The sequence below is a fragment of the Mustelus asterias genome, chromosome 12 (assembly GCF_964213995.1).
Source record: "Mustelus asterias chromosome 12, sMusAst1.hap1.1, whole genome shotgun sequence".
In the NCBI taxonomy this organism is placed as follows: domain Eukaryota; kingdom Metazoa; phylum Chordata; class Chondrichthyes; order Carcharhiniformes; family Triakidae; genus Mustelus; species Mustelus asterias.
The window spans coordinates 29,371,407-29,399,059 of NC_135812.1; the positions used below are offsets into that span (position 1 = coordinate 29,371,407).

The 27,653-nt window shown below is 45.6% G+C and overlaps 1 protein-coding gene across 3 annotated transcripts; it reads left to right on the plus strand.

Annotated features, from left to right (window-relative positions):
* On the plus strand, positions 1–27,618 carry bkgd (beta-keto-L-gulonate decarboxylase). 3 transcript variants are annotated; one of them, XM_078224987.1, is made up of 8 exons: positions 1–78; positions 1,697–1,795; positions 7,680–7,753; positions 8,987–9,088; positions 14,144–14,320; positions 18,069–18,218; positions 23,257–23,370; positions 27,538–27,618. In XM_078224987.1, the coding sequence occupies exons 1-8, from the start codon at positions 18–20 to the stop codon at positions 27,553–27,555; spliced, it is 795 nt and encodes a 264-aa protein (XP_078081113.1). In that variant the 5' UTR covers positions 1–17; the 3' UTR covers positions 27,556–27,618. The 3 variants fall into 3 exon arrangements, with proteins under 3 accessions (XP_078081113.1, XP_078081112.1, XP_078081114.1); XM_078224986.1 differs by lacking the exon at positions 27,538–27,618 and adding an exon at positions 26,408–26,723; XM_078224988.1 differs by lacking the exons at positions 14,144–14,320; positions 27,538–27,618 and adding an exon at positions 26,408–26,723 and having other exon boundaries at positions 7–78.
* The last annotated feature ends 35 nt before the right edge of the window (positions 27,619–27,653 follow it).

Genomic DNA, 27,653 nt, shown 5'->3' on the forward strand with positions numbered 1-27,653 from the left:
GGACAGGATTAAGTGCAATGGCTGGACGCATTGAGAAGTCTGCTCTTCATGTCCCAGCTTTGGAGGAACTTTGTGAAGGTAAAGGGTGGATCTGTAGCACAGCCACCACCTGCATTGTCTGCACTGTGCAATGCCGTAAGAAAACATCCAGTAAAGTTAAAGCATTTTTAAAAAATGCTGATAAATGTTACCAGTGAGTTATATCATATTAAACAGGACAGTCTGAGGACCCAGCTATCAATGGACTGGGTCCACAAAACCAGCAAACTCTTGCTGTTAAAAATAAAATGCAACGTCCTTATTCGTCGGTAATAAGAATGAGGATGGTTGGTCCTGCCTCTGATGCAAGTAGACCTGATTTTCCCTAGTTTTAAGGGTTGGATTAGTCCCATGGGCTGTAGTTTGAACACTGGCATTTTTCTTTCTCTGCACAATTTTCCAAACCTGGTTGACTGCCTATAATTATCTGATCTCGAAATTTCAATTATGAATGGCCGGCAGTGACAACTTTCCCATCCCCAAAGAACTCCTGAAGGAACTCCTGATTGGGGTGGCACAGTGGTTAGCATTGCTGCCTGCCTCACAGATGTGGAGATGCCGGCGTTGGACTGGGGTAAACACAGTAAGAAGTTTAACAACACCAGGTTAAAGTCCAACAGGTTTATTTGGTAGCAAAAGCCACACAAGCTTTCGAGGCTCTGAGCCCCTTCTCAGAAGGGGCTCAGAGCCTCGAAAGCTTGTGTGGCTTTTGCTACCAAATAAACCTGTTGGACTTTAACCTGGTGTTGTTAAACTTCTTACTGTGCCTCACAGAGCCAGGGGCCCAGGTTCAATTCCGACCTCGGGTTACTATCTGTGTGGGTTTCCGCCGGGTAATCCGGTTTCCTCCCACAGTCCAAAAAGTGTGCAGGTTAGGTGGATTGGCCATGTTAAATCGTCCCTTAGTGTCCCAAGATGTGTACGTTAGGGGGATTAGCGGGGTAAATATGTGGGATTATGGGGATAGGGTGGGATACTCTCAGAGCGTCAGTGCTGACTTGATGGGCTGAATAGCCTCCTTCTGCACTGTTGGGGTTCTACAAGTATACTCCACTGACATATGTTGGTAGAGCATCCAGTGAAATGACCTTAGATTGGATCCACATCTGCAGTGACCTCTCTGAATTACTCAGTGGATTTATCCAGTAATTGTGGAAGCCAGAAAGGTTTACGTTTTGGCGACTGGTCTATGTTGTGTTAGCTGATCTCAGCTAAGGCTGTGGTAGGACACAAATTTGGCCTTCGTTCCACTGGATTACAAAGGAGAAAACAACACCCCAGGCTATCAGCTCCATGTGGATGGTTGGGTGAGGTAGAAATGGACTCAGCAGTTGGCTAGCTTTGCAGCACTCACTGTTAAGACAGATATGTGAATACTAGTCTCTCCAAACAAGATATTGTGGCTACCGGGTGCTCAACAAACTCTATCCCAGTAACGGAGTCAGTACTTTCAGGAGAGAGGGGTGAGGTAATTGTCAAGAAAATAAAAAAACAAGATGATCATTGTATGAGGCAGTCAGCGGCTGCTAACTTGGATCAAAATAACTTTGCTGGATGCAAAAGGGGTCATTATTTTTTGAGCTTACTGCAGGTGAACTGGAAAAAAAAATACTTCAAGGTGAAACATGACTTTTCAGATCTGCTGTTTGTCTTTCAGTGCTGCAGGATGGGCTGAAGAGAAACTTTGCAGATGTTCATGTGTCTGTGGTGGACTGCCCAGACTTCACACAGGAGCCATTCTGTTTCGCCGCTGCAGGTTAAGTACAGTTTCAATTGCCAGAGCTTTAAGAATAAAATTCTTAACTTTAAAAGCAGGATGCAGATAACAAAGAATTAATGAGCCTTTCTGCTGAGAGAAAGAAAATGTTTTTTGAACAGACATTTACTTGGACTGCAAATCTAACTTGTATCATTATTCTGTGAATAATTAAACACTGAAACACAGATATGATGGATGCAATGAGACTATAATACTAGTAGGTATAAATTCCCCTTTATTTTAACAGTTGTAAATCTGTTTAAAATGAACTGATTATTAGATTTTGTTAAAATACTGTGCAGAGGAATTTCACAGGAGTAGATTATCAATTTGTTCCAAGCAGAGCACACAATTATTGTGCCTGGTCAGCATAAGAATTACACGTTTTAATTTTATTTATAATAGGGAGTAAAACTCTGATAGTTACTGAATGTGGAATATGCATTTGTGAAAACAAGAAATAGAACCATAGAACATTACAGCACAGAAACAGGCCTTTTGGCCCTTCTTGGCTGTGCCGAACCATTTTTCTGCCGAGTCCCACTGACCTGCACCTGGACCATATGCCTCCACACCCCTCTCATCCATGTACCTGTCCAAGTTTTTCTTAAATGTTAAAAGTGAGCCCGCATTCAGCACTTCATCTGGCAGCTCATTCCACACTCCCACCACTCTGTGTGAAGAAGCCCCAACCTAATATTTCCTTTAAACCTTTCCCCCTTCACCCTTAACCCATGTCCTCTAGTTTTTTTCTCCCCTAGCCTCAGTGGAAAAAGCCTTCTTGCATTCACTCTATCTATACCCATCATAATTTTATACACCTCTATCAAATCTCCCCTCATTCTTCTACGCTCTAGGGAATAAAGTCCTAACCTATTCAACCTTTCTCTGTAACTCAGTTTCTCAAGTCCCGGCAACATCCTTGTAAACCTTCTCTGCACTCTTTCAACCTTATTAATATACTTCCCGTAATTAGGTGACCAAAACTGCACACAATACTCTAAATTCGGCCTCACCAATGTCTTATACAACCATACCATAACATTCCAACTCTTATACTCAATACTTTGATTTATAAAGGCCAATGTACCAAAAGCACTCTTTACGACCCTATGTACCTGTGACGCCACTTTTAGGGAATTATGTATCTGTATTCCCAGATCCCTCTGTTCTACTGCACTCTTCAGTGTCCTACCATTTACCTTGTATGTTCTACCTTGGTTTGTCCTTCCAAAGTGCAAAACCTCACACTTGTCTGCATTAAACTCCATCTGCCATTTTTCAGCCCATTTTTCTAGTTGGTCCAAATCCCTCTGCAAGCTTTGAAAACCTTCCTCACTGTCCACTACACCTCCAATCTTTGTATCACCAGCAAATTTGCTGATCCAATTTACCACATTATCATCCAGATCATTGATATAGATGACAAACAACAATGGACCCAGCACACCACTAGTCACAGGCCTCCACTCAGAAGCAGTCCTCCACTACCACTCTCTGGCTTCTTCCATTGAGCCAATGTCTAATCCAATTTACTACCTCTCCATGTATACCTAACGACTGAACCTTCCTAATTAACCTCCCATGCGGGACCTTGTCAAAGGCCTTACTGAAGTCCATGTAGATAACATCCACTGCCTTCCCTTCATCCACTTTCCTGGTAACCTCCTCGAAAAACTCTTAGATTGGCTAAACATGACCTACCACGCACAAAGCCATGTTGACTCTCCCTAATAAGTCCCTGTCTATCCAAATATTTGTCGATCCTATCTCTTAGTACTCCTTCCAATAATTTACCTACTGCTGACATCAAACTTACCGGCCTATAATTTCCCGCATTACTTTTGGAGCCTTTTTTAAACAACGGAACAACATGAGGTATCCTCCAATCATCCGGCACCTCACCCATGGATACCGACATTTTAAATATATCTGCCAGGGCCCCTGCGATTTCAACACTAGTCTCCTTCCAGGTCCGAGGGAATACCCTGTCCGGTCCTGGGGATTTATCTACTCTGATTTGCCTCAAGACAGCAAGCATCTCCTCTCCTTTAATCTGTATAGTGGAGCGGGGGTGAAAATAAATGATGTTAATAGTTCATGCAAAATCACAAATAGAAGAGTTGTGTGTGGTGGTAATAATCTTCTGAGGTGTGTCTATTTCAATGCCAGGAGTATTGTGGGGAAGGCAGATGAGCTGAGGGCGTGGATTGACACATGGAATTATGACATTATAGCCATTAGTGAAACTTGGCTACAGGAGGGGCAGGACTGGCAGCTCAATGTTCCAAGGTTCCGATGTTTCAGACGTGATAGAGGCAGAGGGATGAAGGGTGGGGGGGGTGGCATTGCTAGTCAGGGAAAATGTTACAGCAGTGCTCAGGCAGGACAGATTAGAGGGCTTGTCTACCGAGGCCATATGGGTGGAGCTGAGGACCTACCTACTTGTTTGCCTTATTTCCATAGACTCCATGCCAGTTTCCTTAGTAAATACGGATGCAAAAAACCCATTTAATATCTCCCCCATTTCTTTTGGTTCCATACATAGTCGACCACTCTGATCTTCAAGAGGACCAAATTTATCCCTTACTATCCTTTTGCTCTTAATATACCTGTAGAAGCTCTTAGGATTATCCTTCACCTTGTCTGCCAAAGCAACCTCATGTCTTCTTTTAGCCCTCCTGATTTCTTTCTTACGTAGTTTCTTGCACTTTTTATACTCCTCAAGCGTCTTATTTGCTCCCTGTTGCCTATACATGTCATACATCTCTCTCTCTTCTTCTTTATCAGAGTTCCAATATCCCTCGAGAACCAAGCCCCACTTCTTCAAATTTGGCCTTTTTCCAGTTTAGAACCTCAACCCGAGGACCAGATCTATCTTTATCCATGATCAAGTTGAAACTAATAGCGTCATGATCACTGGAACCAAAGTGTTCCCCTACACACACTTCCGTCACTTGCCCTAACTCGTTTCCTAATAGGAGATCTAATATCGCATCCTCTCTAGTTGGTACCTCTATATATTGATTTAGAAAATTTTCCTGAACACATTTTACAAACTCTAACCCGTCTAGACCTTTAACAGCATGGGAGTCCCAATCTATATGTGGAAAATGAATATCCCCTACTATCACAACTTTATGTTTCCTGCAGTTATCTGCTATCTCTCTGCAGATTTGCTCCTCCAATTCTCGCTGACTATTGGGTGGTCTATAATACAACCCCATTAATGTGGTCATACCTTTCCTGTTTCTCAGCTCCACCCATATGGCCTCGGTAGACAAGCCCTCTAATCTGTCCTGCCTGAGCACTGCTGTAACATTTTCCCTGACTAGCAATGCCACCCCCCCCACCCTTCATCCCTCTGCCTCTATCACGTCTGAAACATCGGAACCTTGGAACATTGAGCTGCCAGTCCTGCCCCTCCTGTAGCCAAGTTTCACTAATGGCTATAATGTCATAATTCCATGTGTCAATCCACGCCCTCAGCTCATCTGCCTTCCCCACAATACTCCTGGCATTGAAATAGACACACCTCAGAAGATTATTACCACCACACACAACTCTTCTATTTGTGATTTTGCATGAACTATTAACATCATTTATTTTCACCCCCGCTCCACTATCTGCTCTGGCACTCTGGTTCCCATCCCCCTGCAAATCTAGTTTAAACCCTCCCCAATAACACTAGCAAACCTCCCTGCAAGTATATTGGTCCCCTTGTAGGTGTAACCCGTCTCTCTTGTACAGGCCCCACCTGCCCCAGAAGAGGTCCCAATGATCTAGAAATTTGAAACCCTGCCCCCTACACCAGTTCCTCAGCCACGTGTTCATCCACCCGAGCATCCTACTCTTACCCTCACTGGTATGTGGCACAGGTAGCAATCCTGAGATTACTACCCTCGGGGTCCTGCTTTTTAACTTCCTACCAAGCTCTCTATACTCACTCTTCAGGACCTCCTCACTCTTCCTTCCTACGTCATTGGTACCGATGTGTACCATGACATCTGGCTGATCACCCTCCCACTTCAGAATGCTGTGCACGTGATCAGAGACATCCCTGACCCTGGCACCCGGGAGGCAACAAACCATCCGGGTGTCTCTGTCACGACCACAGAACCTCCTGTCTGTACCTCTGACTATCGAGTCCCCTATCACTACCGCTGTCCTCTTCTTCCACTCTCCCTTCTGCGCTGAAGAACCAGACTCAGTGCCAGAGATCCGGCTGCTGCAGGTTGCCCCAGGTAAGGCATCCCCCACAGCAATATCCAAATCGGTATACCTGTTGTGGAGGGGAATGGCCACAGGGGAACCCTGCTCTGCCTGCCCTTTCCCTTTTCCCTCGCTTGACGGTAACCCAATTACCTGTGCTCCGTGCCTTTGGCGTAACTGCCTCCCTGAAGCTACTATCTATAAACTCATTCTCCCGAATGATCCGGAGGTCATCCAGCTCCTGCTCCAGTTCCCTGACGCGGTTTGTTAGGAGCTGCAGCTGGATGCACCTCCTGCAGGTGTCGTTGTCAGGGACATCAGAGGTCTCCCTGTCTTCCCACATCCTGCAAGAGAAGCATTCCAACATCCTGCCTGGCATTCTTTCTACTCTGAAGAAACAAAACAACTTACCGGAACCTACCCTCGCCTCTGCCTGTTCACGCTGAAGCCTGTTTGAGCCAAAGCCGTCCCACTCTGCTCTCTCTCACTCCACCGCCCGCTCACAACGCTGCCCGCTGGATAGAGTGGCCTGCTTTTTAAACCTTCCGCACGCTACTGGCTGACGTCAGGCGCCTGCGCAGTCTCGTGTTCCGCTCGCTGCCTCCCTTGCTCTGACTCAAAAAATTCACTGGGGCCTACTTCCGGTTTTACACTCCCGGCTGCCTTAGAGAAAAAAAAACTCCAAAAAAAAAGACTAAGTTAAAAATACCTCTTACCTACTAGCTCTCCTCACTTGAACCACCACTCTAGCTGCTCCTCTGGAACAACGGGGAGAGAATAGAACTAACGTTTTGAGTCTGGATAACCTTTCCTCAGAGCATAACAAGAAACTTTTATCTTCCTTTCAGGTGTTAAGGAACGCAAAGAATCTTGGCGAAGGGTCATCCAGACTTGAAATGTTGGCTCTATTCTCTCTCTACAGATGGTGTCAGACCTACTGAGATTTTCCAGCATTTTCTGTTTTTGTTTTGGATTCCAGCATCCGCAGCATTTAGCTTTTATCTGCTCTGAAACATGGTTGATTCGTCCTGGAAGGGACTAGTCCCACTTGTGTTTGGCCCATTAGAGACAGTCTTATTCTACCGGGAGGGGTTATAAGACATGACAATTGGATCTTCAGTTTAACTTCTGCTCTGTTAGTTGAGAATCTGCTGTGCTAACATGGAGCTGCTGTATTGAACTTAAACTGAATTGCATCGATGTTCCTCATATTAGTACACTGCTGACTCAAGTGAAAATAGATCTTTGAATCATATGCACTTTGATATGTTGACTAGTTTGAAAACTGGCTGAACGTTCCATTAAACTGTTAATCATTGCATGCTGTGCAAATCAACACATTTTAAACAGCATTGCAGCAGATGTGTGTGGCAGCTGAAGGAATTGGTGTTAATGGAGGTGAAGAATATACCAGTGTCAAAGGCATGAATGATGGGGGACAAAGCCCATGGAGAAAATAGCTTTGTGCCTATAATAATATGTTTGTTTATCAATTTAGTTGATGTGGGTCATCCAAACACAGCAAGACAAATTAGATTTCTCTTTGCACTAAAATAATTAGTTTTGCTTTCCATCAGTGTTGACATTAGCATTTCATTCAGTGAAAGGTTTATTTGCCCTATTGAATTTTTGGAGTTAACCTTCACTGCAGTGTGTTTTTATTTTACAGGGCTATGTGGGGAACCTCGAATAGCAGACGTGGGAGGAGTTCCTTATCTTTTACCTCTTCCACAAACTGACAAAGTGAGGAGAATTTCCATTTGATGAAATTTATTCTTTGGGATTCCCAGTCAAGCACTTAACTGGGGAGCGGCAAGACGTCCCCAGGATCAAGGACCTTGATTGCGGAGGTCGCCGCTGCTAAGACCTACTGGCCAGTCGGAGGCTGGCAGCTGTGCATTGCTCAGGAGCACCACTGGGGGAATGGTGGCTGCTGCCAGTAATATACCCAACCGAGTACGGGGATTGCCGAAGGTCCCAGGCACGGGGGCAGATTGGCAGTAAGGGCAGAGGATAGCTTTCAGGCACCCAAGCCCCCTCGTTCTGATCAGGTACCTTTAAAATGCCTTTAAAAAAGGAATCTGCCAAACCTGCCCCTTGAGAAGCCTACAAACAAATTTCTCCACATGGTAAGACTTCTGCCACCTGCTGGGTGGCAGTGGTGGCAGGGTGAAGCCCTCAGCGGGTATTAATTGGTGGCAGGGCAGGGAGGCTCTCCATGAGCTTTGCTGCCACAAGCTCAGTCAGGGCAGTGGAGAGAAGGCATTTCCACGCCCCCAACCCGCCTTGGGGAAGGGCATTAAATTCTGCCCAGCAAATCTGTTAAGAGGACTCTACAAGAACCTGCCTTTACATAACACCTTATAATACAGAAAAATGTGCCAGGCCATAGCAGCAGTAGATTCTTAATTGACCTCCATATATTCAATATTTCCCAAACTATTCAATTGCCTCATATAGAAACCCTGCAGTGCAGAAGGAGAGCATTCGGCCCAGTGAGTCTACACCGACAACAGTCTCACCTAGGCCTTATCCCCGTAACCCCACATATTTACCCCACTAACCTATGCATCCAGGGACACTAAGGGGCAATTTAGCATGGCCATTGAATCTAATCCACACATCTTTGGACTGTGGGAGAAAACCCACACAGACATGGGGATAACATGCAAACTCCACACACACACTGACCCAAGCCAGCAATTGAACCCAGGTCCCAGGAGCTGTGAGGCAGCAGTGCGAACCACTGTGTCACCATGGGAACACAAACTGATGTGTCATATAGTATAATGTTCCTGATCTTAGACACATTTATTCAACTTACAGCATGGATAAGATACTCTATCAATGAGTCGGTGCAGACTCGATGGGCCAAAAGGCCTCTTATGAACTACTGGGATTCTGTAATTCTATGTATCACTGCAGGAGGTTTGTTGTAATATAAAGGAACATGTATATTTGTATTTTCCATTACAGATCTATAATCTCAATACCGTTGCTGAGGAAGTGGAACTGCCTGGTGCCTTCATCCTTGGAGCTGGAGCAGCATCATTCAAAGCTGTGGGTGTGAATGCAGAGGTACAAATTATAAATGTTCGTTACAAGTATGATAGCCATTTAGCCTTGATATGACGGACCTGCATATTAGGTGACTTTTGAAAATACCTCATAATACAATTGAATTCCATATTAAGTTTACAAGCGACACATTCTAAACGACATCAGTGAAAGGTAGAGCTGGCTGAGGGTGATTAGGTCAACTTGATGAAAATGCTATGGTTGTAAACAGACAGTGGGAAACATTTAAAATCTTCAACAAAAGATTAAAAAAGGGAGAATGGAAAAGATAAAGGGAAACCAGTAAAAGCAGCATACTTGGACTTCTGAAATGCATTCAATTAGCTGCCAATCAGAAATGCAAGATAAGGGCCCGGGGAGCTGGGCCCTTAAGACTGCTAGAGGATTGGCTAAAGGACAGGAAACAGAGAGTCGGGATAAATGAGACATTTTCAATTTGGCAGACAAAGTCAGCGAGGCTTTACAGAAGGGAAATTGTGTTTGACAAACTTATTATATTTTTTGAAGATGTACCAAGTAGGGTAGATAAAAGGGAATCAATAGTCGTGGCATACACCAATAGAGCATTCTTAAGATGGCAGGCTTTGACTGGTGGAATGTCACAAGGATCAGTGCTGGGATGTCAACTATGTACAATCTGTATTACAACTTAGATGCAGAGATTGAGAGTAATTTGGCCAAGTTTGCTGATGTTACAAAGCTAGGTGGGAATGTAAGCTGTGAGGAGGACATAGAATCCCTACAGTGCAGAAGGAGGCCATCCAGCACATCAAGCCCGCACCGATAACAATACCACCCAGGAACTATCTCCGTAACCCCACGTATTTACCCTGCTAATCCCCCTGACACTAAGGGGCAATTTAGCATGGCCAATCAACCTAACCTGCACATCTTTGGAGTGTGGGAGGAAACTGGAGCACCCGGAGGAAATCCATGCAGACACGGGGAGAATGTGCAAACTCCACACAGACAGTCATCCGAGGCCGGAATTGAACCCGGGCCTCCGGTGCTGTGAGGCAGCGGTACTAACCACTCTGCCACTGTGCTGTCCACCGAGTGCAAAGAGATATAGACAGGTTAAGTAAATGAGCAACAAGATGGCAGGTGGCATTTAATGTGTGAAAATATGGGGTTATTCACTTTGGTAATAATAGAAAAGCAGAATGTTTTTAAGCAGCATGAAACTTTTAAATATTGATGTTTAGAGAGACTTGGGTGAACTTGTACAAGGACCATAAAATGTTATCGTGCAGGTACGCCAAACACGGCGTTTTTGCCTTTATTGCAAGCGATGGGAGCTCCCTTGACAAAAATGTTATGCTACAATTGTATGGGACTTTGGTGAGACCACACCTGAGTGTGCTGGTTTGGTCTCCATATCTAAGGAAGGATGTACTTGCCTTGGTGATGCTACAGTGAAGGTTCACTGGATTGGTCCTTGGGATGAGAGGGTTGTCCTACGAGGAGACGTTCAGTATATTGGGCCTAAACTCTCTGAAATTTAGAAGAATCAGAGGTGATCTCATTGAAGAATAGAAGATTCTGAAGGTGCTTGACAGGGTAGAGACTGAGAGGTTGTTTCTTCTGACCGGGGAATCTAGAACAAGGGTGCACAACCTCAGGTTGATTATTTCGGACAGAGATGAAGAGAAATGTCTTCACTCAAAGGATTGTGAATCTTCATCGTTGAATATATTCAAGGCTGGGAGAGATTTTTAATCTCTGAGAATCGGGGAAATGAGGATTGGGCAGGGAAGTGGCGTTCAGACAAAAGATCAACCATGGTCATATTGAATGGTGGAGTAAGGTCAAGGGGTGTATGATCTAGCCCTGCTCCTATTTCTTATGTTCTTAAGAAAATAATGTAGGCCATTAACATAGGCTCCAACTTATTTTGGACATCAGTGAGATGTAATGTTCCAGTGATTTGATTGGAGATTACACTACCTGGCGTGATACTGAACCAGACAAGGCAGGCAGGTCTCAAGTTTGATCCTTGAGTTAGCCAGTCTCAGCTAAGCAGCACTCATTTTTAAGAACAAAGAAAATTACAGCACAGGAACAGGCCCTTCGGCCCTCCAAGCCTGTACCGACCATCCTGCCCGACTGAACTAAAACCCCCTACCCTTCCAGGGACCATATCCCTCTATTCCCATCCTATTCATGTATTTGTCAAGACGCCCCTTAAAAGTCACTATCGTATCTGCTTCCACTGCCTCCCCCGGCAGCGAGTCCCAGGCACCCACCACCCCCTGTATAAAATATCTGCCTCGTACATCTCCTTTAAACCTTGCCCCTCACACCTTAAATTTATGCACCCTAGTAATTGATTCTTCCACCCTGGGTAAAAGCTTCTGACTATCCACTCTGTCCATGCCCCTCATAATCTTGTAGACTTCTATCAAGTCGCCCCTCAACCTCCATCGTTCCAGTGAGAACAAACCAAGTTTCTCCAACCTCTCCTCATAGTTAATGCCCTCCATACCAGGCAACATCCTGGTAAATCTTTTCTGTACCCTCTCCAAAGCCTCCACATCCTTTTGGTAGTGTGGCAACCAGAATTGAACACTATATTCCAAGTGCGGCCTAACTAAGGTTCTCTAAAGCTGCAACATGACTTGGCACTTTTTAAACTCAATACCCCGGCCGATGAAGGCAAGCATGCCGTATGCCTTCTTGACTACCTTCTCCATCAGCGTTGCCACTTTCAGTGACCTGTGTACCTGTACACCCAGATCCCTCTGCCTATCAATACTCGTAAGGGTTCTGCCATTTACTGTATATTTCCTATCTTTATTAGACTTTCCAAAATGCATTACCTCACACTTGTCCGGATTAAACTCCAGCTGACATCTCTCTGCCCAAGTCTCCAACTGATCTATATCCTGCTGTATCCTCTGATGGTCCTCATTGCTATCTGCAAATCCACCAACCTTTGTGTCATCTGCAAACTTACTAATCAAACCAGTTACGTTTTCCTCCAAATCATTTATATATATTAAAGACAGCAAAGGTCTCAGCACTGATCCCTGAGGAATGCCACTTGTCACAGCCCTCCATTCAGAAATGCACCATTCCACTGCTATCCTCTGTCTTCTATGACCGAACCAGTTCTGTATTCATCTTGCCAGCTCATCTCTAATGCCGTGCGACTTCACCTTCTGTACCAGTCTGCCATGAGGAACCTTGTCAAAGGCCTCATTGAAGTCCATGTAGACAACATCCACTGCCCTACCCTTATCAATCACTTTCGTCACTTCCTCGAAAAACTCGATCAAGTTAGTGAGACACGACCTCCCCTTCACAAAACCATGTTGCCTCTCGCTAGTATGGCCATTTATTTCCAAGTGGGAGTAAACCCTGTCTCAAAGAATCCTCTCCAATAATTTCCCTACCACTGACGTAAGGCTCACTGGCCTGTAATTACTTGGATTATCCTTGCTACCCTTCTTAAACAAAGGAACAACATTGGCTATTCTCCAATCCTCTGGGACTTCCCCTGTAAGAAGTCTCACAACACCAGGTTAAAGTCCAACAGGTTTATTTGGTAGCAAAAGCCACTAAATCTGTTGGACTTTAACCTGGTGTTGTGAGACTTCTTACTGTGTTTACCTCACTGTGTTTACCCCAGTCCAACGCCGGCATTGCCACATCATGACTTCCCCTGTAGCCAGTGAGGATACAAAGATTTTTCTCAAGGCCCCAGCAATTTCCTCCCTTGCCTCTCTCAGTATTCTGGGGTATATCCCATCAGGCCCTGGGGACTTGTCTATCTTAATGTTTCTCAAGACTCCAATACCTCCTCCTTTTTGATCTCAACATGACTCAAACTATCTACACAACTTTCCCCAGTCTCATCATCCACCAAGTCCTTCTCTTTGGTGAATAATGATTGATGCGCTATTCAGACACGAGGCTTGAAGCTCAGTAAATGAAAGCTTTTATTTACTGTTAACGAAGCTACCAGAACTTATATACACTATCCCAGGCTGAAGGGGTCCCGGCCAGAGCAGGGACTCTTATACCTCTTCCAGGAGGCGGAGCCCAACTGGGATGTGCCACAACACTACAGTACAAAGGTGTAACAACCCCACCCTAACCCCAACAGCAACAATAGCACAACCCAACAGTAACATATGTAACATCCTTGTAGTACTGGCCAGCCCCTGGCTCAGCACTATCCAGTGAGAACCAACGATGGTTCACCACACTGATGCAAAGTACTCATTTAATACCTCGCCCATTTCCTCTGGCTCCACACATAGATTCCGTCCCTTGTCCTTGAGTGGGCCAACCCTTTCCCTGGCCATCCTCTTGCTCTTTATATATGCATAAAAAGCCATGGGATTTTCCTTAATCCTGCTGGCCAATGACTTTTCATGACCCCTTTTAATCCTCCTTACTCTTTGCTTAAGTTTCTTTCTACTTTCCTTGTATTCCACACTTGCTTTGTGTGTTCCCAGCCTCCTAGCTTTGACAAATGCTTCCTTTTTCTCTTTGACTAGACTCACAATATCTCTCGTTATCCAAGGTTCCCAAAACTTGCCATGCTTATCCTTCATCCTTACAGGAATGTGCTGATCCTGAATTCCTATCAACTTGCACTCGAAAGCCTCTCACATGCCAAATGGTGATTTGCCCTCAAACATCCGCCTCCAATCTACATTCTTCCTTTTGTAGGGGCATTGTCTACGACAATTTCTAATTGGCCTGGTCAACCAAATTTTTGTTGCTGTGCTGCAAATACATAACGTCCCAATTTGTAAATCATTAAAAATTGTAGATTATTATGAAGTTGTCAGTTTCCAAGAAGATGAGGCCAGTGTTTTTGTACATAAGGTGAGGACTCCCAGAGATGCTTTTGTGATAACAGTGAGGACTGCAATGACTGCTATTAAATTCTGATGATTATGAAATTATGTTTGCATTCAGAGCGTTTTTAGCTCATACGGTTTACTTGCAACTGAGTGCAGTTGGAGTGCCATTCTGTAGACCTCCAGGTGTGATGTGGAAAATAGTTTGCTCACTGATTTTATGTGTTTTGCTTCACTTCAGCTTATGCCCAATGTCTCGACCAAAGCAGGTAGTCGATCTGAAGTGAACCACAGCTACAGTGCCAAAATAAACCCTGCGACGGGTGAATGTATCCTGGAGAATTATGGCGAAAAGTACAAGACCTGTGACTTTGCGCTGCTGGCAAACCTATACATTAGTGAGGGAAAACCAGGAAAGGTGAATAGAATTCCCTTGATAAAAGCAAATTACTGCGGATGCTGGAATCTGAAACCAAAAGAGAAAATGCTGGAAAATCTCAGCAGGTCTGGCAGCATCTGTAGGGAGAGAAAAAAGCTGACTTTTCGAGTCCAGATGACTTTTTGTCAAAGCTTTGGCAAAGAGTCATGTGGACTCGAAACGTCATCTCTTTTCTCTCACAGATGCTGCCAGACCTGCTGGGACTTTCCAACATTTTCTCTCTTGGTTTTAGAATTCCCTTGATATTTTCCAAATAAAGTATTTTACGCTGTTACTGTGGTTGCAATTCCATAACTGTTTTTAAAAATTATACCAAAGGCACAAACCTTTTGTTTAATGTCTGCTAGTTCAGATTTTACTTATTCAAATGGAAGGGGAAATCCCCAAGAGTCTCTTTTCCTATATGAGTGGTTCTGAGGTCAGCAGCAATATATTTATATAACGCCTTTGAATGTGAGGAAAATGTCCCAAGGTGCACCACCAAATGACTTGTCAAGTCAGAAGGGTGAGTTAGGAGAAGTGACCAAAACCTCAGTGAAAGAAAAAAGGTGTTTAGATGGAGAGTTGTAAAAAAATAATAATCAAGGCTCCTCGTCAGACCCCACTTGGAGTACTGTGCTCAGTTCTGGTCGCCTCATTACAGGAAGGATTTGGAAAAGATTGAAAGGGTGCAGAGGCAATTTACAAGGATGTTGCCTGGATTGAGTGGCATGCCTTATGAGGATAGGCTGAGGGAGCTCGGTCTTTTCTCCTTGGAGAGACGTAGGATGAAAGGAGACCTAATAGAGGTATATAAGATGTTGAGAGGCGTAGATTGGGTGGACTCTCAGAGGCTTTTTCCCAGGGTGGAAATGGCTGCTACGAGAGGACACAGGTTTAAACTGGGGGGTAGGTACAGGGGAAATGTTCGGGCGAAGTTTTTCACACAGAGGGTGGTGGGCGAATGGAATCGGCTGCCGTCAGTGGTGGTGGAGGCAAACTCAGTAGCGTCTTTTAAGAAACTCCTGGATGAGTACATGGGACTTAATAGGATGGAGGGTTATAGATAGGACTAAAAGGTAGGGATATGTTCGGCACAACTTGTGGGGCCGAAGGGTCTGTTTTGTGCTGTAGTTTTCTATGTTCTATGAATGCTCTGCCACCCATAGTGGGATAAAGGGACATGGAAGACAAGAGTTAGGGGAACAGATCACTTGAGAGGAGATGTATGTCTGACATAAATTGCAAAAGAGCCAGAGCAGGGTTTAAATAAGACCACAAAGATTCTAAATGTAATGCGCTGGGAGACAGGATTCAATATAAACTAATGCGGAAGTGGGGTGATAGGCAAGAGGACTAGGTATGGCTAGAATACATGGTACAGAGAATTTGGTAAATTGACAATAGATAGGAACCAGAAATGGCTATGGATAAGAGTGTCCATAGTAGGAAGAGTAGTAGGAGTATTTTTGTTTTAATTTAATCTGTCATAAGTAGAGGTTAGTATCCTGATGTTGGAGTTAGTTTGTGGGGTATAAAGTTCAGTTCAGAGTCTAGAATCATGCCAGATAATCCAGTTTAATCTGAGCAAGTGGCTGAGTGAGGGGATGCATTCAGTGAGGTGAGTTGTATTTGTGACAGAGACTGAAAACAATGGCATGAGTCTTCATCTAATCGTAGAACCCCTACAGTGCAGAAAGAGGCCATTCAGCCCATCGAGCCTGCACTGACCACAATCCCACCCAGGCCCTATCCTCATAACCCCACATATTTACCCTGCTAGTCCCCCTGATACTAAGGGGTAATTTAGCACGGCCAATCCAACCTAACCTGCACAGCTTTGGAGTGTGGGAGGAAACCGGAGCACCAGAAGGAAACCCATGCAGACATGGGGAGAATGTGCAAACTCCACACAGCCAGTCACCTGAAGCTGGAATAGGACCCGGATCCCTGGAGCTGTGAGGCAGCAGTGCTAACCACTGTGCTTCCGTGCCACTCTAACAATTTAGTTGAAGGCACTTCTGTTAGTGCCTCCTTCCCTCATTACTGTACTGGTAGCCTAGATTTATGTGCTCAGATTTCTGGAGTGGGTCTTGAACCCACAACCCTTGTAGTCAGGGGAATAGTGTGACAAATTGAGTCATGGTTGACAACAAAGTTTCTTTCTTCTTTCTGATTAGCTGGAGAAAATACCAGTGCAGAAAGTTACGGCTGGATTTTCTGCTCCCCTCCTACCCACCCACTTCCGTAGTGTGCTTTCCAGCAAGTGGAAGCAGCTCCCTGCTGTTGGCCACAAGCGGGATCTTCTAGTCCTGCCCATGTCTATGGCCTTTTGCACGGCTCATCCGCCTATTGCTGGGGAACCTGACGTGGAAGGTTGCCTTTGGTAGCACCAACAGATCCCACTGGAGGGAAGGGATGGAAAATCCTGCCCAACATCATGCATGGCCGCTTAAAAATATAATGCATGCACTTACCTCCTGTCTTACCATGAAATGTCGAACAGAATAAAGGTAACAGTTATAATAGGTTTTGTTCTGGAATGTCACTGCTTATAACGACACTACAATGGTTGAACTTTATCTAAGGAATAGTGTAGCAATGCCCAATGTGTTAGAGGCTTTGGTAGCTTTCCTATGATTACTAAAATCCACCACTACTTAGCTTTCCAGCTCCAAAGTGCAGCCTTTCAAATTATACATGCTTGAGCAAACTGATATCTGACCTGTGGAGATAGGACAGGCTGTTTTGTCCTCTACCATGCCTCCCACCATGTGATCTAGGAAGCAAAATCAAGAGGGTGCATGTAAATGATTTGCAGGCCGTGTCATTCGAGAGTTTGAACATTAGGTGAAGTGATTGTTTGATTGGGAGATCTAGATGGTGGGCAGGGAATGACATGCCTAAGATAGCACCCCACTTAAAAGCGGCAGTGAGTGTTGCTGTTGAATGTTTGTGTCCATGGAAACAAAATATTGTCTCAAAAGGGTTACTTTCTATCAGAAAGATCTTTGGATAACTAATTTTTTCCACAGGATTTTCCGTTGGGTGCTCCAGTTTGCGTGTTGCACTGGGTAGTTAATAGCTAATGCATTGTGCTTTATATATAATAGATAACAGAAAATGCTGGCTGAACTCAGCAGGTCTGGCTGCATCTATAAGAGAATGAAACAGAGTTAATGTTTCATGCTGACAAGGATGGTGCTGCTGTTATCTGGCAAATTGACCCCTAAGTAGCAGAGGCCAAACACTAACTCTCTGATAGTTCCTCCTGACTCTGCCACCATACCTCAAGTTATTGTTTAATTTTTTAAAAAGCCAGTTCTGGTGAAAGATCACAGACCTGTAACATTAACTCTGTTTCCCTTTCTATGTTGTTGTTCAGATGTCGTCAGACTTGCTGAATATTTTCCAACATGTTCTATATTTATTTCAGATTTCCAGGATCCAAAGTCTGTTGATTTTGCATTGTATGTTCAAATCTATTTTAATGCTTTTGTCACACTTTGCACTTTGGAAGTCTAATTACTGTGCTCATTCCTTTATGGTGGTCAGTTATGATGACGTTAGCAAATTATAATATGGTAAGAATTGGGTTGGTTGGTGCATTTGTGGTTAATATTGCACTGTGCAATTTCAATGCATGCGTCTAAAATATATTAAAGGGTTTATAATAAAATGTATACAAGATTCTTCAGACTGATTTTTGACTTGTGGTATAACCCAGTTTCATACTGTTGTTGACTAGGTTGTTGAGGTAAGAAGCAGCAGAAGAACAGGACAGAGTAACTTTGTGAGCTGCATGAGGGAAGCACTTGAACGACACTATGGAGATAAGCCTGTCGGAATGGGGGGAACTTTCCTCATTCAAAAAGGAAAAGCTAAGATTCATGTTATGGTGAGTCCCAATGCCCGTAGTGTTTTCTACACAGTACTGCAATTGTGCGGCTCAGTTTAGCTTAGTTGGTTGGATAGCAGGCTCGTGATGCAGAGCAATGCAAACAGTGCAGGTTCAATTCCCGTACTGGCTGAAGTTATTCATGAAGGCCTGCTTTCTCAACCTTGCCTCTCACTTGAGGTGTGGCAATCCTCATGTTAAATCACCGCCAGTCAGCTCTCCCCCTCAAAAGCCTATGGTCACCTGGGACTATGGCAACTTCACCTTTTTTTTACTGCATTGTATATGTCTAATCCATCTAACCTACACATCTTGGGACACTAAGGGCAATTTAGCATGGCCAATCCACCTAACATCTTTGGACTGTGGGAGGAAACCGGAGCACTTGGAGGGAACACACACAAACACGGGGAGAACTTGCAAACTCCACACAGACAGTCACTCAAGGCTGGATTTGAACCCTGGCACCTGGAGTTGTGAGGCAGCAGTGCTAAACCACTGTGCCACCGTGCTGCCCATATGAGTATATGAGGGACAGGGCAGAGTAGGGTGTGGATGGGTAGGAATAAAGCAGAAATATTGAGGATACAGCTTCCTATTCAGGGAATTTAAATAGAGTTTATAACCCAAAAAATCACTAAATTCTTCAAGAATAGACAAAACATTAAGCAAAGACACAGCAGGGTCTGTAATGTAAAGGAGAAGTTATCTGCATAAAGTGAGACCTGTGTAATGTCCCCTCCATCGTATTCCTATCGTGCACTAGCTATCATGAAGTGCAATAGCAAGGAGCTCAATAACTATAGCAAACAATTAAGGGGAAAGCAGGCGCCCTTGCCTGGTACCTCGAAAAGAGGAAACATTTGCCTACCCATTTCTTGCCCCAGGAGTTGAAATGTACTGGATTGGTGGATAATGTTTTGAATTCTCATCAGCGCACCTTCAGGATGCCCAGAGTTGTAACTTTTACATCACGTGCCCACTCAGGAGAAGCCTGTCCACACCAGACATCTGCCAAGAGCTTGCCTCATCAGTAAGAATTTTCAAAGCTGGCTGATAGAAGCAATGGTTACAGGGCACCACATTTCTGAAAAATGTAAAAGCTTGTAAGTTGATGGATTTAGTAAACGTTGACCTTATTTTTGTTGGCTAGCTTCTTTCCATAGAGTGGACTGTATTACAGTTAAGAGGGATCACGAGTGATCAGTGTTATATTCAAAATTGGACTGGTTCCCAGGTGCTGTGAAATGCCCTTGAATCTGTCATGACTTCCCCCTAAATAAGGGCTTCTTGTATTGGAAGCTATCCTGATGGTGGAGGGATCCTGCCAGTTGCAGTAAAATCATAGAATCCCTACAGTACAGAAGGAGGCCATTCGGCCCCTTGAGTCTGTACCGACCACAATGCCCCCCAGGCCCTATTCCCATAACCCTCATTTACCCTGCTAATCCCCTTGACACTAGGATCAATTTAGCATGGCCAATAACCTAACCCGCACATATTTGGACAGTGGGAGCAGCACCCGGAGGAAACCCAGGCAGACATGGGGAGAAAGTGCAAACTCCACACAGATAGTGACCCGAGGCTGGAATTGAACCTGGGTCCCTGGCGCTGTGAGGCAGCAGTGCTAACCACTGTGCCACCATGCAGCCCCAATGTGGATAAATGTGAGGTTATCCACTTTGATAGCAATAATAGGAAGACAGATTATTACTTGAATGGGTGTAAATTGAGAGAGCTGGATAGTCAGCGAGACCTTGGTGTCCGCCTGCATCAATTGCTGAACATAATCGCGCAGGTACAGCAGGCAGTAAAGAAGGCAAATGGCATGTTGGCCTTCATAACGAGAGGATTTGAATTTAGGAAGAGGAATGTTTTGCAATTGTAGAGGGTGTTGGTGAGGCCACACCTGGAATATTGTGTGCAGTTTAGTATCCTTATCTGAGGAAGGATGTCCTTGTATAGAGGGAGTGCAGCGAAAGTTTACCAGCCTGATTCCTGGGATGTCAAGTCTGTCATATGAGGAGAGACTAAGTCAGTTAGGATTATATTCATTGGAGTTTAGAAGAGTGAGAGGGGATCTCATGGAAACTTATAAAATTCTAACGGGGTTAGAGAGGGTAGATTCAGAAAGAATGCTCCCAATGGTGGGGGAGTCCAGAACTATGGGTCATAGTTTGAGGATAAGAGATAAACCTTTTAAAACTTTTAGAGGAGAAGTTTCTTCACGCAGAGAGTGGTGAATGTGTGGAATTCACAGAAAGTAGTTGAGGCCAAAACGTTATCTGATTTCAAGAAGGAATTAGATATAGAGGAAAGGATTGCGGAGTCAATCCTGCTTAGGAGTGAAAGTAATAGGGCAATTGTTATGGGGGATTTTAACTTGACTAATATTGACTGGAATTGTTATAGCTCTAGCTCGTTAGAGGGGTCAGTTTTTGTTCAAAGCGTGCAGGAAGGTTTTTTGACTCAGTATGTAGACAGGCCAACTAGAGGTGAGGCTATATTGGATCTGGTGCTGGGAAATGAGCCAGACCAGGTGCTAGACTTGGAAGTTGGTGTGCATTTTGGTGATAGTGACCACAATTCGGTTACGTTCACCTTAGTGATGGAAAGGGATAGGCATGAACCTCGGGCCAGTGGTTTTAGCTGGGGGAAGGGTAATTATGAGGCTATTAGGAGAGAATTAGGAAACATAGGTTGGACTAGGAGATTACAGGGACTGGGAACGTCCGACATGTGGAGTTTTTTCAAGGAGCAGCTACTGCGAGTCTGTGATAGGTATGTCCCTGTCAGGCAAGGAGGAATTGGTAGGGCTAGGGAACCGTGGTGCACCAAAAAAGTTTCTTTGTTGGTTAAAAAGAAAAAGGAGGCTTATGTTCGGATGAGACGTGAGCACTCGGGTAGTGCACTAGAAAGCTTTAGATTGGCTAAGAGGGAGTTGAAGAGCGAGCTTAGAAGGGCTAAAAGGGGACATGAGAAGACTTTGGCGGATAGGGTTAAAGAGAATCCTAAGGCGTTCTATAGGTATGTCAAGAACAGAAGGTTGGTTAGGGCAGGTTTAGGGCCAGTTATAGATGGCAGAGGGAAGTTATGTGTGGAACCGGAGGAGATTGGTGAAGCATTGAACCAATATTTCTCTTCGGTGTTCACGCAAGGGGACATGAATATAGCTGAGGAGGACACTGGTTTGCAAGGGAGTAGAATAGACAGTATTACAGTTGATAAGGAGGATGTGCAGGATATTCTGGAGGGTCTGAAAATAGATAAATCCCCTGGTCCGGATGGGATTTATCCAAGGATTCTCTGGGAGGCAAGAGAAGTGATTGCAGAGCCTCTGGCTCTGATCTTCAGGTCGTCGTTGGCCTCTGGTATAGTACCAGAAGATTGGAGGTTAGCGAATGTTGTCCCATTGTTTAAGAAGGGGAACAGAGACTTCCCCGGGAATTATAGACCGGTGAGTCTCACTTCTGTTGTCGGCAAGATGTTGGAAAAAATTATAAGGGATAGGATTTATAGTTATTTGGAGAGTAATGAATTGATAGGTGATAGTCAGCATGGTTTTGTGGCAGGTAGGTCGTGCCTTACTAACCTTATTGAGTTTTTTGAGAAAGTGACCAAGGAGGTGGATGGGGGCAAGGCAGTGGACGTGGTATATATGGATTTTAGTAAGGCGTTTGATAAGGTTCACCATGGTAGGCTTCTGCAGAAAATGCAGATGTATGGGATTGGGGGTGATCTAGGAAATTGGATCAGGAATTGGCTAGCGGATAGGAAACAGAGGGTGGTGGTTGATAGTAAATATTCATCATGGAGTGCGGTTACAAGTGGTGTACCTCAGGGATCTGTTTTGGGGCCACTGCTGTTTGTAATATTTATTAATGATCTGGATGAGGGTATAGTTGGGTGGATTAGCAAATTTGCTGATGACACCAAAGTCGGTGGTGTGGTAGACAGTGAGGAAGGGTGTCGTAGTTTGCAGGAAGACTTAGACAGGTTGCAAAGTTGGGCCGAGAGGTGGCGGATGGAGTTTAATGCGGAGAAGTGTGAGGTAATTCACTTTGGTAGGAATAACAGATGTGTTGAGTATAGGGCTAACGGGAGGACTTTGAATAGTGTGGAGGAGCAGAGGGATCTAGGTGTATGTGTGCATAGATCCCTGAAAGTTGGGAATCAAGTAGATAAGGTTGTTAAGAAGGCATATGGTGTCTTGGCGTTTATTGGTAGGGGGATTGAATTTAGGAGTCGTAGCGTTATGTTGCAACTGTACACAACTCTGGTGCGGCCGCACTTGGAGTACTGTGTGCAGTTCTGGTCCCCACATTACAGGAAGGATGTGGAGGCTTTGGAGAGGGTGCAGAGGAGGTTTACCAGGATGTTGCCTGGTATGGAGGGGAGATCCTATGAGGAGAGGCTGAGGGATTTGGGATTGTTTTCGCTGGAAAGGCGGCGGCTAAGAGGGGATCTTATTGAAACATATAAGATGATTAGAGGTTTAGATAGGGTGGATAGTGATAGCCTTTTTCCTCTGATGGAGAAATCCAGCACGAGGGGGCATGGCTTTAAATTGAGGGGGGGTAGTTATAGAACCGATGTCAGGGGTAGGTTCTTTACCCAGAGGGTGGTGAGGGATTGGAATGCCCTGCCAGCATCAGTAGTAAATGCGCCTAGTTTGGGGGCGTTTAAGAGATCCGTAGATAGGTTCATGGACGAAAAGAAATTGGTTTAGGTTGGAGGGTCACAGTTTTTTTTTTTAACTGGTCGGTGCAACATCGTGGGCCGAAGGGCCTGTTCTGCGCTGTAATGTTCTATGTTCTATGTTCTATAGCTCTTGGGGTGAAAGGGATCAAGGGATATGGGGGGAAGGGGGTAATATTGATAGTGATGATCAGCCACGACCAGATATGGAGAGGAACTTTTTTACTCTTTTAATGAATGGAAGATATACAAATATAAACAGACTTTCTTAATTTTAGGTGTCATCAGTTGTTGTGTTTAGTATTTCTTTGTCTTTAAAGTTGTTGAGTTTTTTTTCTAGCCCGAGTTTTCTCCGTGTCCTCTGAACAGTGATGAGGCTGTAAGCAATTGGCTGAAGTTCTTTGACATGAGTGCTCCTCTCATCTGCCAATCAGTGTATGTGTCCCGGGATCCGGTAAGTGCAAAAGTCTGACATTTGTAAATGCTTGTCAGGTATTCTATTTTCCTTCAATGACTTTTTAAAGTAGAGATTCACATTTGATGTTTAACCTAGATCTGATTTATATTTTTTCTGGGGGGTTCATTATAATTTCAATAGATCGCGCTGCCCAACTGGCACACTGGCAGTGCCCGTCATTGGCCACCGGACAGCCCGGCAGTGCCAGTTGGGCAGTGCCGAGGGGGTGGACCCTGAGTGGGGGCCATGACAGGGGATGGATGGGTGGGGGGAAATGCGCAGGACGCCTGACAGGGGTGGTGGGGTCGTGGTGGCGTGGATTGTGAAGGTGGTCTTGATTGTGGGGGGGAGGGGGGAGCAGGAGGACACAACGGGAGTGCCCTGATGCCGGTGACCCGTGTCGGGGAGGGGATGGGGGAGCATGCTGTCGATCAGGGGCTATCCCAAAGCCCGTCGGATGAGGGAGGGGTGTCTTCCAGCGCCCTTGCGAAACTGCACCACAGCATTTTAAAGCCGGGCTAACCAGTGTGTTTAGTCCCATTCCCCCCGCCCCCCCCCCCCCCCCCCCCCCCCCCCCCGCCCCGCCAGAACCGGCGGGCAGCTCCCAACTCTCCAATAAAGTGACTGTGTGTGGGAGGATTGCAGTGTGGAGCGTGCCTGAGAGACTGGCGCGGATCATTCCTGTTTTCTCACCATTATGACACTTAGAAATGTTTTGGGAGAATTTCGCCCTCTATTGTAGGAGGTCTTTTGATGGGTGATTGCAACATACAGTGTAAGACAAAGCCATACAGATCAGAGGATGCCAGGCTCAATATTTGTCTATTGAGTTAGTGGCTCTCGGCCAAGACAGCAATTAGTTGGTCCCGGAGTGTGTTAGTTGGTCCAGGTACCACATAGGTGGTCCAGGTGCCCCAGGGCTGTGGACGGGAATAAGTTAACATTCCAGCTATTCATAGCTATGTAACAATTCCTGCTCAAGTATTTGCCTGTGTAGATGTCAGCACCTCCCAGCTGTTGGTGCCTGTGATACCCCAACAAGCGTTGGTGCTTCAATGAGAGGATGGAGCAAAGGTTGGGGGAGATTAGAAGGGGGCAAAAGTATTTTTATGAAAGTCCTGAGTGCAAAGGGACACTTGAACCTGTTGTTGCAGTAACCTACATTTGCTTCATGCAGCTGTTTATTCACTAAGTAAACAGCAGGAGAAAAGTTGGGACTCAACTCTTGTGCAACCAGAACCCACTTAAGTTAATTTGTTTTTGCACACAGACATCTTATTTGAATAGGTCTTTCAGAACGAGATCCATTTGGTAGTAAGTTACTCCATGGGTTTCTAGCTGAGCTGGTGCTCTCCAGCCATTTGGGTGTATATTTTATAGAGATTAAAACGGCAACACTAAGCTCAGTCAAGGTTAAAATACTTCTTTATTGTTTCAATCCTTGTTGCTGTTTTTCTCGCACTTAGTGTTGATTAGATTGGAAGCATGTTGCCAATTCTCTTGTGATGATGAAACAAAGATGATGTGCAAGACTGGAGTGTTATTTTGGCATTTTCTAAAAGTAAAATGCAGGAATGGGCCACCAGAACTTAAAGTTTAAAGTTTTAACGTTTATTTATCAGTGTTACAAGTAGGCTTACATTAACACGGCACGGTGGCACAGGGGTTAGCACTGCTGCTTCACAGCGCCAAGGACCCGGGTTCAATTCCGGCCTCGGGTCACTGTGTGGAGTTTGCACATTCTCCCCGTGTCTGCGTGGATTTCCTCCGGGTGCTCCAATTTCCTCCCACAGCCCAAAGATGTGCGGGTTAGGAGAATTGGCAATGCTAAAGTGACCCTTTGGGCCCGATTTTACCAATGCGTCGCCCCCGAAAATGGGCGCGAAAACGTGGTAAAGTTGGGTGTGAGGCCATTAACGCGATCCGCGCCCATTTGCATGCATTTAAATTGAATTAATGAACTGCCCGCCCAACTTCCCCCTTTACCACCGGGTTTGCCAATCCGGAACCGCGCCGTAATGGACCTGCTAAATAAAAGTCTGAATCGGGCGCTTCAGCTTCTGAAGAGCGCGTTCCGAGCTTCCAACGGCTCTCTGACTCAGATCGGTGGTGGGGGGAAGGAGGGAGGCAGGTCAGATCATTCTCTGGTTGGGGGGGGGGGGGGGGGGAGGGGGAGTGAGGCGGGTCAGATGTATCTCTGGTGGGGGGGAGGGCTGATCGTTGTCTGGTGGTGGCGGGGGAGGGCTGATCGTTGTCTGGTGGGAGGGAGGAGGTGGGTCAGATGTTCCTCTGGAGGGGGGGGGGTGAGTGAGGCCAGACCATTCTCTGGGGAGGCGGGGGGAGGCAGATGGATCTCTGGTGGAGGTGCGGGGGGGACACGAAGGTCTGCTGCCATTCTGCGGGCGATCGTTGAGGGAAGGGGGGCAGGGGTGGTGATCGGTCTGGGTAGCGGGGGGGGTGGATAAGGGGGACAGTGATGTGTGTGGGTAGTGGGGGGGGGGGGGGGGGGGGGTGGATAAGTGGGACAGCGAGGGCCATCGCTCCAACTTTTCGCTCCCGAGCCGCTTTCTCCGCTTTCTGCGGCCCGGGAGCGATCTGACACGGGCGCGCTTTTTTGAATTTTTTTCTAATTGCGCATGCGCAGTTCAGAGCTCCGATCGTTTGGGGCGCGCTGAGCCCCGCCCACAGCGCAAATGGGACTGGAGGTGGCTGAGTGCGTATGGGGGCGCCTGAAAGCAGATTTCTAAGTCGGATCTGCATTACGCCCAGATTCAGCACTTAGAATGAAAATGGTAAAATCCTTAGTGTCAGGGGATGAGCAGGATAAATATGAGGGGTTACGGGAATAGGGCCTGGGTGGGATTGTGGTCGGTGCAGACTCGATGGGCTGAATGGCCTGCTTCTGCATTGTAGGGATTCTATGATCAACACTGCAATGAAGTTACTGTGAAACTTTCCTGGAGCTCACTGGATGCTGCTTGTTTTGTTGCTCCTATGTTTAAAGGGTACTAGCTGAGCTGTTTTCTTTTACAAGGGATTTGACCTCCGTGTGGAGCACACCCATTGTTTCAGCCATCATGGAGAGGGTGGGCACTATCACTACGACACTACCCCAGACACGGTGGAATACCTGGGCTACTTCTCGCCAGCAGAACACCTTTATCGAATTGATAGGCCGGATAAAATTCACAAACTAGGATGGGAGCAGTAACAATTCCAAGCGATCATTTTGAAAACGTAACAAGGCCTCCGGCAATTTATTCAGTAATGCTGTGAATGCTGAATTATCAGTGCCATCATCAGCATTGAAGTAAAGCCTGTTGATTAATATATTAATTATTTCCTACTATGTCAACTTGAGTTGTGAAAATCAGTCACCGGTTTAATTGTGGCATTTATCCTCTTTGTGTTTAGACAGAGCATTTTGAAATGTGTGAATTTTGGGTGAAGTAGTCAGGAGTGGTTACTATCAGGTCTGTCGCTGTTGGTCTGTCACTGGGGACGAGGAGAATTTGTTCACATCATGTAATTTCTTCACTGTCACTGAGCACAGTGCAGGAGGAGGCCATTCAGCGCATCAAGCCTGCACCAACAACAATCCTACCCAGGCCCCATCCCTTGTATTTACCCAGCTAATCCCACCAACATGATGTGGAGATGCCGGCGTTGGACTGGGGTAAACACAGTAAGAAGTTTAACAACACCAGGTTAAAGTCCAACAGGTTTATTTGGTAGCAAAAACCACACAAGCTTTCGGAACACCAAGCCCCTTCTTCAGGTGAAGAAGACACTCACCTGAAGAAGGAGCTTGGAGCTCCGAAAGCTTGTGTGGCTTTTGCTACCAAATAAATCTGTTGGACTTTAACCTGGTGTTGTTAAACTTCTGATCCCACCAACACCCAGGGGCAATTGAGCATGGCCAATCAACCTAACCTACACATCTTTGGTCTGTGGGAGGAAACCGGAGCACCAGAGGAAAGCCACGCAGACACGGGGAGAACGTGCAAACTCCACACAGACAGTGACCCAAGGCTGGAATCGAACCCGGGTCCCTGGAGCTGTGAGGCAGCAGTGCTAACCACTGTGCCACCACGCTGCCATGTTTGTGGTAGTATATAAAGAACGTGAATATGTTGGGTGGAATTTTCTGATTTTGTTTTGCAGATGGAGCACCAGGCGTGAGAAACTGGGTGGAAGTTGTATCTCTAGGCTCTTAGTAAAACAAAAATTAGGGGGACATCAAGCTGGTTGGGGTGGTGGGGGGGGCGGGGGGCGCTCTG

Bases quoted from the DNA above. Each gene is read 5' to 3' on its own strand.
- bkgd (XM_078224986.1), top strand. From the start codon at position 18: ATGGCTGGACGCATTGAGAAGTCTGCTCTTCATGTCCCAGCTTTGGAG. The intron at 9,089-14,143 runs GTACAAATTATA...GCTTCACTTCAG, and splicing joins CTGTGGGTGTGAATGCAGAG to CTTATGCCCAATGTCTCGAC. The intron at 23,371-26,407 runs GTAAGTGCAAAA...TTCTTTTACAAG, and splicing joins TGTATGTGTCCCGGGATCCG to GGATTTGACCTCCGTGTGGA.